At 40.6% G+C, this 18,294-nt stretch overlaps 1 protein-coding gene across 5 annotated transcripts in view; it reads left to right on the top strand.

Moving 5' to 3' along the window:
• The window catches only part of FRYL (FRY like transcription coactivator), a 309,775-nt gene that overhangs the window by 250,029 nt on the left and 41,452 nt on the right, over positions 1–18,294 (top strand). For all 5 annotated transcript variants that reach the window (XM_047799032.1, XM_047799033.1, XM_047799030.1 and 2 more), the window contains 8 exons: positions 500–1,107; positions 1,405–1,502; positions 5,899–6,069; positions 9,067–9,207; positions 12,029–12,226; positions 15,529–15,690; positions 15,802–15,876; positions 16,468–16,644. In XM_047799032.1, the coding sequence (XP_047654988.1) occupies positions 500–1,107; positions 1,405–1,502; positions 5,899–6,069; positions 9,067–9,207; positions 12,029–12,226; positions 15,529–15,690; positions 15,802–15,876; positions 16,468–16,644 (1,630 nt within the window). The remainder of the gene's footprint in view (positions 1–499; positions 1,108–1,404; positions 1,503–5,898; positions 6,070–9,066; positions 9,208–12,028; positions 12,227–15,528; positions 15,691–15,801; positions 15,877–16,467; positions 16,645–18,294) is intronic.

Raw genomic sequence — 18,294 nt, 5'->3', positions numbered from 1 at the left:
ATTTTGCATACTGCTGTCACATGTAGAAAGTATTCTGTGATTATTTTTTAGTCGGTGATGCGTAGATGCGAGGGAGAAGGCAAAAATCGAAAATTTTTTGAGCTTGGTTCTTTTGGAAAGAGTGTGAAGTAACAGAAACAGGTGCCACAGGGCCTTCAGATCTGGGGATGAGCCAAATGAATCCTGCTTTGGACATAATGTTTCCTGAATCCCAGAGCTGAAAGTTAGGATGATAACTAGAGCAGAAGTTTCGCATCAAATCAAATCTCATCCAACTCAAAGGAAACAATTAGCCATGATAGAAAAGATACGGTTGAACATTTTGTTTTCGCATGGAGGAAAGAACTGAAATTTGATTCAGCACAGTCAGGTATACTTGAAAAATGATGTTTCCTGCTAACAGTGACCATTTTTCAGTGGTTTCAAGAGTGCAGCTAATGTTGCAACAGAAGTGATTGTGCATGGATTCATCTATTTTTCTTTCTTTTTTTCCTCCAAGAACCTCATACCATGATCCTCTAATGGGAAACAAGTATGCAGCTAACAGGAAAAGCACTGGACAACTCAATCTAAGCACAAGTCCAATTACTAGTAGCGGTTATTTGGGATATAACAGTAATACAAGGAGTAACTCTTTGAGGTTAAGTTTAATTGGTGACCGAAGAGGTGACCGGCGGCGGAGCAACACACTGGATATAATGGATGGACGGATAAACCACAGTAGTAGTTTAGCGAGGACTCGAAGCCTTTCCTCTCTGCGAGAGAAAGCAATGTATGATGTGCAGTCCACTACTGAGCCTGCCAGCTTGATGGCCACCATTTTTTGGATAGCAGCATCTTTATTAGAATCAGATTATGAATACGAATACCTCCTGGCTCTCAGGCTTCTCAACAAACTGCTGATCCACTTGCCTTTGGATAAATCGGAGAGTCGAGAGAAGATTGAAAACGTGCAAAGCAAATTGAAGTGGAACAATTTCCCAGGCCTTCAGCAGCTTTTCCTTAAAGGTTTTACCTCAGTATCTACGCAAGAAATGACAGTGCATCTCCTGAGTAAACTCATCGCCGTCTCCAAACACACTTTGGTGGATCCTTCCCAGTTGTCAGGTGATGTGAAGAGAATTGCAGCCAACTCTTTGCTTTTTAATGTAATGAGATGTAAACTAATCGTTTGTTTTGAAATCTACTAATTTCTGCTTGTCCACCAACAGTTAGGGTTTTCTTTATATGGAAGACAGCTTAAAGTCTTTGGTAAAAGCAAAAAAAAAATTTTTTTTTTTAAAGATCAAGTACTCCAGGAAATAAAAAGAAAATGGTTTCTGTGACCCATTTTGAAAAACACCTTTAACTTTGAAAATAATGTGCAATAAAATTGGTTATTGTTTGCTTTTTTTTTTTTGATAGGCTTTCCTCTTAACATCCTTTGCTTATTGCCTCACTTAATCCAGCATTTTGACAGCCCAACTCAGTTTTGCAAAGAAACAGCTAGTCGAATAGCAAAGGTAAGTAAACGGTATGCTGAGAGATAGCACCAGAGAGAAATCTCTCTGGAGTTTATCTTAAGGGGGGAATCTTTGAAAACTCCTTTTCCTGTCACTCCCCATGTGGACTTTGCAGCTAAATTTGTGGTTTTTTATGCATCCGAAGGCATAATATAGTAATGATGTAAGTTACAACTGCTCAAGTGACAGTGAATAGAATTACTTGTTTAGAGTAACACTCCTCTGAATCTGAGTCTTTTTCTGCTCCCTTTCCCTACGTTTTCCTCTCCCTGTCTGTTAATTTCCAAGTCATTCATTTGTTTACCACCAAATATGTACTGGAACCTGGATCAGATTCTGGAAATACAGTGGTGGTCAAAGGAGACAGAATACTTAGCCCTGTGGGCCTTAGAGCAGGGGCGTGGTCAAGAAAGTAGACAATCACCATGGAGTCTGGTGACTTTGCAGTGGGAGGGCAAAATAATCTTGGGGCACATCAAGTAAGTCAGCCTAGAAGAAGTCACATCTAAACTACTTGAGGCTGGAGTTCCCGTCATGGCTCAGTGGTTAACGAATCCAACTCGGAACCATGAGGTTGCAGGTTCGATCCCTGGCCTTGCTCAGTGGGTTAAGGATCCGGCGTTGCCGTGAGCTGTGGTGCAGACAAGGCTCGGATCCCACATTGCTGTGGCCCTGGTGTAGGCTGGCAGCTACAGCTCCGATTCGACCTCTAGTCTGGGAACCTCCATATGCCACAGGAGCGGTCCAAGAAATGGCAAAAAGACAAAAAAAAAAAACCTACTTGAGGCTGAAAAGGAGTAACCAAAATAAAATCCCTGGGGTAAGACCCAAGAGCAGGGCTGAGGGTAGAAGTTTTTTAGGCAGGCGAAATAGCACATGCAAAGGCCCTGTGGAAGAAGAGGGCATAACATATTTTGTGATTCTGAAAGTTCTCCCCTCCCTTTATGTTTGCCTTTTTCCTCTTAACATTCTCTTCATCTCTTCTCTCTCCTCCCTTCATTCTTCATTCTTAGTTCTTCCTTACTTGGTTCTTTCTCTCCTATAGTGCATTTCTGAAACAGATGTGTAGCTATTTCTAAATATTCTGTAAACACTTGCTTATACAAAGTTTTCGAGCTTTCAGTCTTAATTGTGAAAGAATATGACTTTTGACATTCTATACCTTTAGTAATTTCCTCTCTGAAAAACAATGAAGAAATCACAAATACCTTGCCTTCTGCTTAAAGTTAAATCTTGATTTTATTTTATGGATGCTTTTGGTCACCTTGAGTCCTGGAGAAAAGACTTTTCAAGCTGAAAATATATAAACAGTTACAAGAAGGAGTTAATTACAAGCAATATACAAGTAATATACATATAGGAATACAGTTATATACATATAGGATACAGTAGTATATAGTTATACTGTATGTGTACAGTAATATAGTTATACTGTATATTGTATAAAGTTATATACATACAGGGATACAGTAATATACATACAGGATACATACAGGAAAATTAGGTGGATGGAGCAGGTGACTCAGTCTAAGTAAGATAACCTAGCTAAAATACTAGGAGAAAAGTCAGAGCAATTTGCAACAGACGGGAACAAACAAGTAAAATTCTCTGGAAGAGCTTTTCATATAGGCACATTTTTTTCAAATCTGAGATTCAATTAGCAAGAAGCACAGCAGTAAATGAAAAGAGCAAACACCAATGTAAGGAAAAAACACCACCAACCCAACCCAATTAATCACATACACAGTAATAAGAGTAAGAACATTTTCATTACCTTGATAGATAACATTTAATAAATGACTAGGAAATATTTAACAAAATATGTTGTTGAATCCATCCCTATTTAAATTTCTCCACAGATAGGGAGAGATTCTTAACCAAATGAAAAGCACGTATTTAGACAGAAGAACTATTATTATAACTAATGGAAACACATCTTCATTTTGAAAATGATGGTTTGCCTTAAAAAACCATGTGTTTGCATTAATGAGGTCTGAAAATAATTTTAAAAGAATTTATTAAAATAACTTCTATTTTAATAGCCAATGACACACCATTAGCAAAATGTAAACAAGGATTTTCTTTTTTTTCTAGATGAGGGGTAAGAAAGAAAATATAAGGGGAAAAGATATATTGGCTTACTTTGAGATTTTAAGAAAATGAGAAGCATAAATCCCCAGATAAAGGGGAGGAGAAATATTTGAGATGGGCAGCTAAAGTGGGCCAAGTAACATGCTAAGTGCTGGGACAGGTGGGGGCATAGCATGGCCTGAAGGCCAGAGAAGCTCCCCAGCACCAAGCTTCTGCTTGGCACAACCTGGTGAAGCACAGGAAATTCCCAAGTACCTTTTATGGTGGGTTTTTTTTTTTTTCCCCCACTCCCACAGCATGCAGAAGCTCCCCGCTAGGGATCAGATCCACTCCACAACATCTGCCCAAGCCACAGAAGTGACAGTGCCACCAGGGAACTCTGGGTGTTTTAAGGGGTTTTGTTTTGTTTTGTTTTTTTGGTGTTTTTGAGAAATCAAATGCATGGCTTTTTATAAGTCGTTAGCTGTTAATTCTGTCTTCTTCCTGTTGAGCAGCACATAAAAGTTCCCTCTGTGGGCTTTCAGCAACCTGCAGGATGTGAACCAAATTGATTCCTTAATTGTTCTCTCCCTTAAACTGTGGAGAGTAATTTTCTGCCATTATGAGCTTCCTCATTATGCAAATGTTGCTATTTCTACTGTCTGTGCCCTTGGAGAGCACAGGATTTCAAAATGAGGCAACACTTGGGACAAATATTATCCCTTTTAGCTATTCATTACAGCTAAAATAGGATGCTAAAAAAGTGTTATAAAACCTACTCTTTTTGACTCATATTTTAACTTGGTAATTCCAAAATTAAAGCTAAGCCATATGCTTTATTATAAAATTGCACAGCCTATGTTCCAAAGAACTTTTTTCCTTTTCAAAAATAGTTTTTAAAAATCACTCTTTCAAAAAATATTCTTTACAAGAATTTTCTAGGAATGTCTCATTCTTCAGGATAAGATTAAAGAATTTACGTTAAACTACAATAATTTTTGCTGAAGAATAACAAATTGTGAATTTATAAAATGTGGTTTTTTTAAAACAGTGTGCTCAATTATTATATTTTGAAGTACAAATAAGAAACATCAAACAACCTTTTCTTTTTTCTTCCTGGTGTCTGTTTTATGGGTAAAAGGCTAATTAACGCATGAAAATCAGCTGCTTTTAATGATTTTATAAAATAATTTCCAAAGTACTGTGTTAGTCTCTGCACAGTCTTGCATGCCTTCACATCTTGGGCCTGTTCAATGGTAATGTCCACATGATGAATCCAAGTAAAAATCAGTTGTAGTCATCTGAAAATTGAGAAAATATGTATTTGAAAAGGTAATACTCTCCTTTATCAAATGCTCTAGGCAGTTTGTGAAAATACATAGAAAACATCAGTAAGATGGAACAATAAGTGAGGAAAATGAAAAAAGGAAAACTAAAAGAAATTGCAAGGACTCTAGTCTTTTATGATAGATGAGGATGGAAGACTAGCATGGTCCTTTTTCAGTTCTGCATTCTTCAGGTGTCCCCTGTAAGAGGTTAAGGAACCATCCTCACCAGTAACTCAGGGAACAGACAAAGAAGATGCACTTGGTCAGTAAGATTCTCCCAAACATTTGTTGAGTCAGATTCTGTAGTCCTGTATCAAGCAAAGCCTAGTAAGTCAGTGCACTTTGTAGTATCCTATAAATGATTGGCCAAGGTCCTTGAGAGCTTTAGGTGATTTCCTGATGAGTAGTTTGGGGTCCCCCTTAAAGATTGCCATTCACTGGAGATGCAGGACTTAAGAATTTTATTGGCTCGCCAATGAAGTCCTTTGAATATGTCACACGTGTTGAGGCTCCTTCAGTTGACTGTTCTAGTGAAATGCCATGAACAGCTTGAGACTAAAGCATTTCTTCTTTGGCACAGCAGCTCTGAACCTCCCAGAGGATCTCCAGGGTTGAAAGTGCCTGTTGGTTACTTAAGCACTGAACTACATATAGGTTTTACAAAACAGTTACAAAATGATACATAGGGTTTAAAAAAAACCTTTGGGTTTTTACCAAAGTCATTTTTACAGAGCATCAGCCTGCAAAACAGCCATGCATTTAACACCCACAGACGTGCTTGACATATTAATCACCTTTCTGTGTTATCTAAGTTATTCTCTTAAGAATGTCTTGTGCTTTTTGTCCCTCTTCTGTTTAACTTCTCTACTGTACCGCAATAAAATGCATTAATGCTTCAACGTATATATCTAAGTTATTGCATTACATAAATGCCTTTAATGTAAAGTTTAAACTTTAACGTCTTTGAGTGAATGAAATTATTTTATTTGTCTTTTTAGGTTTGTGCAGAAGAAAAATGCCCAACACTCGTCAACCTGGCTCACATGATGAGCTTGTATAGTACACACACGTACTCCAGAGACTGTGCTAACTGGATCAACGTAGTGTGTAGATACCTGCACGACTCCTTCTCAGATGCTACATTTAGTCTTGTGACTTACCTTGCAGAGGTAAATTCACTCCCCAAAAAGGATTTTTCCACTGCTCTGTGGCAAAATTTTCAAGTAGATATATTTATTTCTAGAAGCAGTACTGGTACTAATTAGTCTGTAAATCATCTTTGTCAGGGAATATAGAGAACATCTTTTTTAAGAGAAAAATACAGGTAATATCTTCTAAATATAAAGGACATTTTTATTTTCAGTATTTCTTCATTTTCTGTCTGTAAGTGATATAAATTTAAAGGTAAACTTCAGCTTTATTTAAAATGGAAAGTGGGTTGAGTGTCTTTCCTCATTCACTGTCTTTAAGTGACATAAAAATCAAAATACTATAAATTTCAACTTCATTTCAAATGGAAAATGGGCTTCGTGGCCTTGATTCTAGAGAATGGTTACCTTTTTTTTTTTTTTCTGCAGAATTAGCTCTTGGCTTTGAAATCTTTTCTAGAATAATAATACAGCATGCAAAGTCATTTCTGCTGGGCAAGTTTTTATTTTGATGATCTATTTGCTTCCTAATCTAAAATATGAGTTGAGGGAGACAAATGAAATTTTAAAATCCAGTCCTAGCAGAGCACAAACAGATAATACAGTTGACCCTTGAACAAGGCAGAGATTAAGGGTGTCAGCCCTCCACACAGTCTAATCCCGTGTAATTTACCATCAACCCTCTGCATCTGGGAGTCAACCAACTGTGGATCAAATGATGCTGCCTGTGTTTACTATTGAAAAAAATTTGCATGTTAAGTGGACCCATGCAGCTCAAACCCATGTCATTCAAGGGTCGACTGTATTTATTTGCTGAAGAGGTAACTTCATGCTTAGAAAAGTAAATTACTGAAGGAGACAGCGACAAAGAGACCTTCAAAAATGTTTGTCAGTTTATGAAGAAGGGATACTTTCCTTTTGAAAAAGTTGACCTCATAACTCAATAAACGTTTTAAGTATTGCTTCTAACACTGTTTAACTTAGCTAAGTCCTGGATGGTGAGCACCGGACAGTGCTTCAGGACTACTGGGAATTTTTAAAAGGTGTTGGCTTTGATACATTTGTTGCCACCAACTTGATATTTAAATGAGCTGACAGAGTGAGCTCTCTGCCTGATAGCTGCCTAACCTGCATGAATGCACATCACTAGGTTTATCTTATACCTCTACCTTTAGGACAAGGGGAAGCAACATAAAGCCAGACATAATCTCCTTCATTGGCTTTGAATTTTGTGTGTGTGTGTATGTCTTTTTTTGCCATTTCTTGGGCTGCTCCCGAAGCATATGGAGGTTCCCAGACTAGGGGTCGAACCGGAGCCATAGTTGCTGGCCTACGCCAGAGCCACAGCAACATGGGGTCCCAGCCGCGTCTGCAACCTACACCACAGCTCACGGCAACTCCTGGCTTTGAATTTTAGTACCTTGGACCAGCTTTCACTTTTATGCCACTGAAGTTCATCACTAAAGTAAGACTAGTACTCCCTGAAGACCCCCTCATAGGATTGTAAGGTCCAGCAGTGGCACGATACAGCCTGCTGGTACCGCATGTGGGCAATTAATTTTTACTCTACAAAGAGAAAGCTTTGTGCCAAACGTTATTCTTATTAGTGTAAGTTATCCTTGTTTTACTATTATTAATAATTCTCAAATTATTGCTAACAACAGTACTAAAATTAGTTACATGTAGGAGTTCCCGTCGTGGCTCAGTGGTTAACAAATCCGACTAGGAACCATGAGGTTGTGGGTTCGATCCCTAGCCTCGTTCAGTGGGTTAAGGATCTGGTGTTGCCATGAGCTGTGGTGTAGGTTGCAGAAGCGGCTCAGATCCCACACTGCTGTGGCTGTGGTGTAGGCCGGTGGCTACAGCTCTGATTCGACCCCTAGCCTGGGAACCTCCATATGCCATGGGAGCGGCCCAAGAAACGGCAAAAAGACAAAAAAAAAAAAATTAAATAAAAAACATAAAAAAAATTAGTTACATGTATTTAAAATTATATGTATATAATTTATTTCTCCTACAAACCCTGTGAAGAAAGTGGTATCACTGTTTTATTTTTAAAAATCAAATCTCAAGGTTAAGAAACTTGTCCAAGATCACATAGGTAGGAAGTGGCTGGTGTGATTGACCTGGAGTTAGTTAGTTATTCTCTGATGACAGAGATATATCGATTTTTCTCTTAACCTAAAATAAAGGGTGTTCAACTAGATTAGTTAAGGATATAAAAGAAAACACTGGGAGTTCCCTTCAGGGCTCAGCAGTTAACAAACCTGACCAACTAGGAATCATGAGGATGCGGAATCAATCCCTGGCCTGGCTCATTGGGTTGAGGATCCAGTGTTGCTATGAGTTGTGGTGTAGGTCGCAGATGTGGCCGGATCCTGAGTTGCTCTGGCTATGGTGTAGACTGGCAGCTGTAGCTCTGATTCTACCCCTAACCAGGAAACTTCCATATGCAACATGTGTGGCCCTAAGAAAGCAAAAAAAAAAAAAAGAAGAAGAAGGAAAAGAAAGAAAACGCTTAAGAACCAGATGAAGAATAATGATCTAATTCTTTCTTTTTTTTTTTTTGGTCTTTTTGCCATTTTCTTGAGTCGCTCCTATGGCCATATGGAGGTTCCCAGGCTAGGGGTCTCATCAGAGCTATAGCACTGGCCTACGTCAGAGCCACAACAACGCAGGATCCGAGGCACGTCTGCGACCTACACCACAGCTCAAGGCAACACTGGATCCTTAACCCACTGAGCAAGGCCGGAGATCGAACCCGAAACCTCATGGTTCCTAGTCGGATTTGTTAACCACTGTGCCACAACAGGAACTCCAATAATGACCTAATTCTTTCTGAAGTGAGGAAAGTAACAGCAATAGACGCTCGCTTGTACCTGCCATATTCTCTAGATTCCTGATAATCTAGCCATAAACTCTTAGGTTAAATCTGTTACGGTTTTCAACATCATTAATGTAAGTACTATTACGTTTTCTTTAACCTGATCACAGTATGCTTTTTAATACTACTTTTAGCTGTTAGAAAAAGGCTTGTCCAGTATGCAACAATCATTACTACAGATCATCTATAGTCTTCTGAGTCACATCGACCTCTCCGCTGCCCCAGTCAAGCAGTTTAACCTGGAGATCATCAAGATCATTGGCAAATATGTACAGGTGAGTGACCACAGAACTTACAAGTATTCACCTCAAAACAAGCTACAGTCATCAAATGTCGGAAACACATTACATGTTTAAGATGGGGGATGTGGTTAGTTCATAAATCATGTTTTCAGGAATATTTACAACATGGAAGGGTGTTCTCCATGCAGGTGACAAAAGGCAGGGTCCAAATGATAGGACTGGTATGATTCCTGATTTTTTATTGTTAACGATCGCATCTATAAATACACATTTCAGTCGTTACTGGAAGAAGTACACACAAGGGAGTTCCCGCCATGGCGCAGCAGAAACAAATCCAACTAGGAACCATGAGGTTGCAAGTTTGACCCCTGGCCTCGCTCAGTGGATTAAGGATCCGGCGTTGCCATGAGCTGTGGTATAGGTCACAGACTCGGCTCAGATCTGGCGTTGCTGTGGCTCTGGTGTAGGCCAGCAGCTGTAGCTCCAATTATACCCTTAGCCTGGGAACCTCCATATGCCCCAGATCTGGCCCTAAAAAGGCAAAAAGGCCAAAAAAAAAAAAAGTACACACAGATGGCAGCAGTTACCCATTTCCAGGCAAGATGATTGGGACTCTACCTTTTATTTTTAAATAATGAACAAATATTACTTTTAGACACAGAGAACTCTTTGGAGACTCTGCATTTTAGAATTACTTTTTGTGTCTGGCAAAAAGTGCCAGATATTTAGGAAGCAAAAAATCAGACTTTGTTGGTTGTTTTTTTGTTTTGTTTTGTTTTGTTATGGTCTTTTTAGGGCTGCACCCACAGCATATGGAGGTTCCCAGGCTAGGGGTCTAAAGGGAGCTGTAGCTGCCGGCCTACACCACAGCTACAGCAACTCAGGATCCAAGCCATGTCTACGACCTACACCACAGGTCACAGCAATGCCAGATCCTTAACGCACTGAGAGAGGCCAGGGATCAAACCTGCAACCTCATGGTTCCTAATCGGATTCATTTCCGCTGCACCATGACGGGAATGCCAAAAATCGGACTTAGTTTAAAGGTAAATGATGACAAGTCAACCTGGACTGGACTGACTTTCACTTTTGAACTATCTGTAAGAAAGGCCTTGATGAACAGATCCGTATTATGGGTACAACTGATCAAAGAGAGCAAACTCTTTGAGAGCCTAAACAGATCAATACTGCATGTTTCTACTCTAGTTATATTTGCATTCACTAAAGCAAAACCTGCAAATGGAAGTGATAAGTAAGGCTTCACTGCCTAACAATCTGGAGCACTTTTCTTTTTTTTCTAAAGCTTAAAGAAGCAAACTCATCAAAGAGTTGCTGGATCTCCTGCAGAAATACATAGCACATTGAATTCCTAATTAATTCAATGTGCTTCCTTTTGTTCGAGTTTATAGCCCACAGGGCAAGCAAGTAGCCAAGAGAGGGCATAGATTTATGACTAAGTCAGAGGGCTGCACATTCCCCATCTAAAAGGAACTGCACAATTCAGCTTCTTATAATGGTTGCCATATTGGAGTACAGATCCACTCTGGCCAGAACTTCCTTATTTTCTAATTTATAAAGAGAAGCTGGAAATCAGAGTTTTCCTCTAAAATCTCCTTAATTTTGGAGTTCCTGTCATGGCTCAGTGGTTAACGAACCTGACTAGGATCCATGAGGTTGCAGGTTCGATCCCTGGCCTCGCTCAGTGGGTTAAGGATCTGGCGTTGCTATGAGCTGTGATGTAGGCCGTAGATGCGGCTCGGATCTGACATGGCTGTGGCTGTGGCTGTGGCGTAGGCCGGCAGCGACAACTCCAATTAGAGCCCTAGCCTGGGAACCTCCAAATGCCGCTGGTGCGGCCCTAAAAGGACAAAAGACAAAAAAACCAAAAAACAAAACTAAAGAGTAGAAAAATAACTCAAAAACATAGTCACCAGGTATAGGGGAAAAGCTCATTCTATACAACTCAGTAATTACTGAGGGCACTGTTTCAGCACAGTATTCACGCTTGTTATTTGGGGTTCAGGTCATCAAAAATCTAAATTTTTTAGTGTGTGAATATTTTTATTCCTATAAAAGAATGCATTAAAATTGTTTATCTCTAAGACTTAAAATATCTAAAGCTGTATACTTCATTCATCTAGAAAGTTCACATATATCCAGCCCCTTTGTTTATTACCCCTACTGCCAGATTACTGTGTTAGGCTTCCTCAATTAATAATATTTAACGGGAACTATATCTAGTCACTTGTGATGGAGCATGATGGAGGATAATGTGAGAAAAAGAATGTATATACGTGTGTGTGACCGGGTCACTTTGCCGTACAGTAGAAAATTGACAGAACACAGTAAACTAGAGTGGAAAAAATAAAAATCATTTTTAAAAAAATAAAAATTAAAATAATATTTTTCTTACTGAGGATTATTCTTTGGAGGAAAAATCCTCACTTTGAACATCTACCTTATCCCATTCCTTGAAATGATGACTATGCTAATTTTGTATTCTTTGAAGTAAAAGCAGAGGAAAAAAACCCACCGGAGATAGTGGCATAATAAAAATACATTTTATTGATGGAAAAAAAATAATATTTATAAAGCACGTATTGGGGAAAATGCGAAATATTTTGAGTTGGTGGTATTATTTATTATGTGTATGATGGCTCATAAATCTAATGGTTCAAATAGTAACTTTCTTTGCTTTTGAAACTCAGACCCTCCGTTAAGGACCTCAAAGTATAAACGAAAATCTTACAAGAGTTTTTGTAGAAATAATATTTTCACTGTCTACAGTGCACACTAAGTTCTAGTTCAATGTGTATTTGTGACTTGTGCGTGTTTTATTATTTTTTGAAACCAGAGTCCTTATTGGAAGGAAGCCCTTAACATCTTAAAACTGGTGGTGTCTCGCTCGGCAAGCCTTGTCGTGCCCAACGATATCCCCAAGACCTATGGAGGAGATATGGGTTCTCCTGAAATATCCTTCACGAAAATTTTTAATAATGTCTCTAAGGAGCTGCCTGGGAAGACCTTAGATTTTCATTTTGATATATCAGAGGTAAGATGCTCAGGAATTGATAAAAATGCTCTATGAGAAATCTTCATTTGTTCATTTATTCTTCCTGTCCTTCAACAAGCATTGATTGAGCTCATACTCCACAGTAGACACTGTGCTGTCAAAACAGGGTGGGAGTAGGGAGAAAGCCCACTCTCGGGACACCTACAGCTTCTTGGAGATCTTGGAGAGAAGTGCAGATAAACACTGTGACAGGTGAAGTTCCCTCACTGTGGCGCAACGGGATCAGCAACATCTTGAGAGCACTAGGTCATAGGTTCGATCCCCCGCTCTGCACAGTGGGTTCAGGATCCGGCATTGCCACAGCTGCAGCTTAAGTCATGGACTGCAACTTGGATCTGACCCCTAGCCAGGAATTCCATGTGCCACAGGGTGGCCAAAACAAAGCAACAACCAAAAAACACATTGTGACAAGTGCTTTGGTTGGAAGTAAGTTTAAAGCCCTGTAGGCGTATATAGCAAGTGTACCTAACCTATTCTGAGCTGAACGTTGAGAAGTCAGTAACCCTAGACAGGTAGGTATGGAAGTTTAGGGAGGGAAGATTCACCTAAGAAAAGGCAGCCTGTGAATGAAGGCTTGCAAGCATGAGAAAGCACGGTGCCGTGGAAACTTCCAATTAGAATGGCATGCCTTGAGCATGGAGTACAGAGGATAAAGGTGGAGTGTGATGAGAGAAGAATCAGAAGCCATAGGAGCAGCAAGCTCATGGGGATCTTGTCTGACAGAGGAACCGGATGGTTTTATCTTGATGCAGTAGCAGCTCTTAGAGGGCTTTTCAGCTTGAATAGGAAATATCAGGATTTGCATTTTAGGAAGGTCACTCTGGCAACCGGACAGAAAACAGACCAGGGGAACTGGGGAGGAAGTGGATCAGTAAGGAATCTGTTAGAATAACCATCCCTAGGCAATTACAGAGGAAGCAAGGAGGGAAGGGATGGTTTTCAGGAGGTCCGAGGAAGTAATTGATGGGGTTTGATGGAAAGGAGAGGAGGTACTGAGTGAGGAAGAGACAAGGGCAGTTGCTTTGACAACTTGGTGAAAGTTGATGCCTTTCAAAGGGAGTGGAAATGCAGGGAGCACAGATCTTAGTGGGGAAGGAGGGTGTGATGAGTTCAGTCTTGGATATATTGGCTCTCAAGTGACCTGGGGACATACTGACAGTGGTTCTAATTAGCTGAAGAGAGTAAAGGGAAACTTGAGTGGAAGAAAAAAATTTAAGCGTTTTCAGTGTCATATAGGTGGGTGGTTGAAATTGTGGGAGGGAAAAACAAGGCTAAAATAAACCTAGACTTGAGAAGCCTGATGTTTTAAGGCTAGACCGAGGCAGGGCCTGCCAGCCCCAGAGGAAACCTGAGCCCTATGTCACATATTAATACAAATCCCATGTATTGTTTGTCATAGTTTGTTTCCTTTTGCTGTGCCCACAGCATATGGAAATTCTCGGGCCAGGGATTGAACCCAAGCCACAGCAGAGACCTGCACCACTGCAGTGAGGCCAGATCCTTAACCTGCTGATACACCATAAGAGAACTCAGTTTTTTGGTTGTTGTTGTTTGTTGTTTTAAGATAGAAAGTATGTTTCCTGCCAATGTTTTAGTTCATGTCACCTGAGAATTTCTAACATGGAGTACATAGCATGAGAATATGACAGAGAAACTGGGCTTTGCTATTCTTCCAAATCAGAAACTGATGATGTAACTGTTATTTTGTTTGAAGCCGTGATATGCATCGCCAGAACATTTGATAGATATCAAATACTTAATTTCTATTTGTTTCATCAAAAATCCCTAGTTACCGGCTATGTGTAGGCACTGGAGATATCCTAGAGGAACAGAGATGAATCCCACACGGTCCAAGGATTCCTGCAGAGCAGGGAGAGGCAGGCACATAAACAAATCACAGGCGGTATTATAATAGGCCTCCTTGGAAGTCTGGAGGCAGTGTTCAAAGTGATTAGGGGTTTGCTTGGTGTATATTCCATGCAGAGGAGGTGACAACATATAGGTCCATAAAGGCACCATTTGCCTAGAGAACAAGTTCAGCTTTGCTGTATGTAGTGTGAAGCTGAGGAGGGAGTGGTGGAAGCTGAAGTTGGGGAGATAAGCAGGAACCAGATCATAAGGAGCCGTGTATGACATGCACACGGGCTTAAATCCTATATTCAAATTCAAGACACTTCACAACACCAAATACATACACACAAGTTTTAGATCATGGTATGTTGCCAAAATACATTTTGGAAATATTACACATCAGGTTTGCAGTAAGACACTGTATAGATATCTTTCTCTTTGAAGTTGTTAACTTAGCTGGAATATTTACAGGACTTTATTGAAAATACCAAAATGTTGAGAGACATTAAATCTGAGTGGAGAGATGACAGGTGATTTTTTAAATCATTTTAATATTTTCTGAGCTTTCAAGAGGACATATTGTATAGCCATGGGGGGAAAGGTGAAGATGGTGGTTTTTAAAGAGAGCAGATCTCTAAAGTAGGGATAAGTAAGTTCCCATGGTGGCCCAGAGGAGTAAGAACCCAACACAGTGTGAGGACGCAGGTTTGATCCCTGGCCTCGCTCAGCGAGTTAAGGATCCAGCATTGCTGCAAGCTTCGGCACAGGCCACAGATACAGCTTGATCTGGTGTTGCTGTGGCTGTGGTTTAGGCCTGCAGCTGCAGGTCCAGTTCAACCCCAAGCCTGGGAATTTTTTGTATGTCATGGGTTCAGCCATAAAAAGAAAATAAAAATAAAAAAATTAAGTAAGAATAAGCTCACCAATAGTCTCCTTAGAGACCTGTTTCCAATAAAGCGAAAACTTTTGAGTTAAAAAAAAAAAAAAAGACATTATCATTATCTTTGATTTTTTTTTTTTTTTTGGTAACATATACCTTATGCTAAGTAATCTTTCTCCTTACACTTTTTTTGTTGTTGTTGTTGGTTGGTTGGTTGTAAAAAAATGTCATTCTGGGAGTTCCCATCACGGCTCAGCAGTAACGAGCCTGACAAGTATCCGTGAGGGATGTGGGTTCAATCCCTGGCCTCGTTCAGTGGGTTAAGGAGCTGTGGTGTAGGTCGCAGACTCACTTGGATCCCGTGTGGCTGTGGCGTAAGCCAGCAGCTGTAGCTCTGATTCGACCCCTAGCCTGGGAACCTCCATCTGCCATGAGTGTGGGTGTGGCCCTAAAAAGCAAAAAAAAAAAAAAAAAAAGCATTATAGAGACACCATTAACTTGTTTATATTGAATTATTTGAGTCAAACACTGGCATTTTATTTCTGTGTAGACACCAATCATTGGGAATAAATACGGCGATCAGCATAGCGCGGCCGGAAGAAATGGGAAGCCGAAGGTGATCGCCGTGACCAGGAGCACTTCTTCCACTTCTTCGGGTTCTAACTCCAATGCCTTGGTGCCTGTGAGCTGGAAGAGGCCACAGTTATCACAGGTACATAAAGTTCATAGAACAGAAGGATCCGTTTTATTATACGTATGATCACTTCAGAATTTTGCCGTATTTTATCGGTAACCCTAACGTTTGATTTTTCTTTCTGTTTAGCGAAGAACAAGGGAAAAGCTAATGAATGTGCTTTCTCTCTGTGGTCCAGAATCTGGCCTCCCGAAGAATCCATCAGTGAGTAATCGTGATGAGCTGTGTGAAGCTTTGAACAGTCCTGTTAGACCAGGAAGAAACAGGAGTTCCCATTGTGGCGCAGTGGTTAGCGAATCCGACTAGAAACCATGAGGTTACGGGTTCAATCCCTGCCCTTGCTCAGGGGGTTAACGATCCAGCGTTGCCGTGAGCTGTGGTGTAGGTTGCAGACGCGGCTTGGATCCCGAGTTGCTGTGGCTCTGGCGTAGGCTGGTGGCTACAGCTCCAATTAGACCCCTAGCCTGGGAACCTCCATATGCCGCAGGAGCGGCCCAAGAAATGGCAAGAAGACCAAAAAAAAATTAAAAAAAGAAAAGAAACAGAAATGATTGTCTCCTTGCTTGCCTTGTCTCACTTCCCCAAAACTTAGTGGCGTTAACGAAGAATGAAAAACCTATGGTCTTGGTGACATTTGACCACTCTGCTAATTCAGTATTCACCCAGTTAGAGTCTCAGCCCATGGACAGATGAGGCCTGGGGTGGCTCTGGGGCCACTGATGGCCCACATTCAGAGTGACAAAGCTGATGGATGGCCTTTTGTCTTGTTTTGTTTTGTCTTTGGCTGGGAGTCAGGTTGTATTTTCTTCTAACGAGGATTTGGAAGTCGGTGACCAGCAGACTAGCCTCATTTCTGCAACAGAGGACATAATTCATGAGGAAGAAGTAGCTGTGGAAGATAACAGCAGTGAACAACAGTTTGGCGTTTTCAAGGATTTTGACTTTTTAGATGTTGAGTTGGAAGATGCAGAGGTAAGGATTTGGGTTTTCTCTTACAGTATGTATAGGATCGTTATAGTTAAGGATCATGCGAATGAAGGATTTAACCTCAGGATCTTTCCTTGTTAAGGTCAGCATAAGGTCAAAGGTAAAAATCGAATTTGGGATCTAAATGTGAATAGCACAGTTAGTCACCAGCAGACTACGTCTGAAATTAAAGAATCGTCTAATTTTTCATCTTTAAAAATATGAAGTAAAAATGGATTTTTTTCAAGAGTATTTCTTTTCATCAGAGTATGGTTGATTTACAGTGGTGTGTCAATTTCTGCTGTAAAAAAGGTTTTTTTTTAACTTTTAGCATGCTTAGACTCACATGTGTGCACAGGCTATATACATTAATGTGCAGCAGAACAGTAAAAAGTCTATTAAAATTTATCAAACAGTTTTAAAGAGGGTGGCCCTGAAACTCACTGACAAGGCAGCTTCAGCTCTCTAGATCTCTTTCCTGTGGCTGAGATTCTGCCTGTGACACTGGTCGCTGCTTTGTCTAGGATGAAGCCAGCTCCCTCAGATGCCTCATTTCAGCCAGTACCAAGGGCTGTCTCTTTTCCGTTGATTCGGTTAGAGAAAATTGATAGTTGTGTCCATTTAGATAGTTTTTAGATGGAAAATCCAACTCAAAACGTAGATTTACCAGCTCACAGAGCGGAGCTAGCCCAGAGTTAGAGCGTGCTTTGGTAAGCTGTGGGGAGGTTTCTGGCTGTTTCTCTGCGGTTGTCCAGGCTCTGCTCTTCTCTGCAAGTCAGCTTATGTCTACACATAGCAGTGCTCAGCAGAAGCGAGGGTCACTTCCAAAAATGCTCTCCTGAAAGAGAAGCAGCCCCTTTCCTCAATGCTTTCAGCACACTTCTTGTCACATTTCACTGGCCCTAGCGGGGACATTTGCCAGTTTCTAGAACAATCATTGTGGCAAAGAGCACAGGCTTGCCCATTGCCCTGGTCGTGTTAGTCTATTCAAGACCTGTTCCTGCAACTGATACGTCAGTTCGCTAAACAACTGTCTCCTAAACCAGAAAAGTTTACATCAAACAGATCACAAAATATTTATTCTACAATTTTTATAAAGAAAAAAGAAAAAAAGGAGTTTCCACTATGATGCAGTGGGATCAGTAGCATCTCTACAGCGCCAGGATGCAGTTTTGATCCCTAGCCCGGCACAGTGGGTTAAAGGATCCAGCATTGCTGCAGCTGCCTCATAGGTTGCACCTCTGGCTCAGACAGAGTTCCTGACTCGGGAACTCCATAAGCCATGGGCAGCCAATAGATAAGTAAATAAATACAATTGTTATAAATATCTATATTCAAGGGCCCCAGAGGCCTTGCTATCAAGGATTCCGTCCATGTCACTGCTCTGTCTCTCTGCAAAGACATTAAATGCACTCATATAACGCACATGCCATTCATCCGCAGGGACACTTCCTTGGGCTCAAATAGGTGCAGTGGAGGCATAAGAGTTCATGGCCTCTGCCACGTCACCCCATTAGTTGTTGACAGGAAGCCTTTTTCGGGAGGTTTTCCTGTTTCTTCAGCCTCCCCTGCAGCCATGCAGTCTGACTGTGTGCCTCAGTCCCGCAGATGCCCTTTTGCTGGCTGAAGCGCAGCACAGGCTCTGTGTCATAGTTC

This window comes from Phacochoerus africanus, chromosome 10 (genome assembly GCF_016906955.1).
Source record: "Phacochoerus africanus isolate WHEZ1 chromosome 10, ROS_Pafr_v1, whole genome shotgun sequence".
Lineage (NCBI taxonomy): Eukaryota > Metazoa > Chordata > Mammalia > Artiodactyla > Suidae > Phacochoerus > Phacochoerus africanus.
Note: the sequence above shows the minus strand (reverse complement) of the source record. Positions and strands in the feature narration are given on the sequence as shown.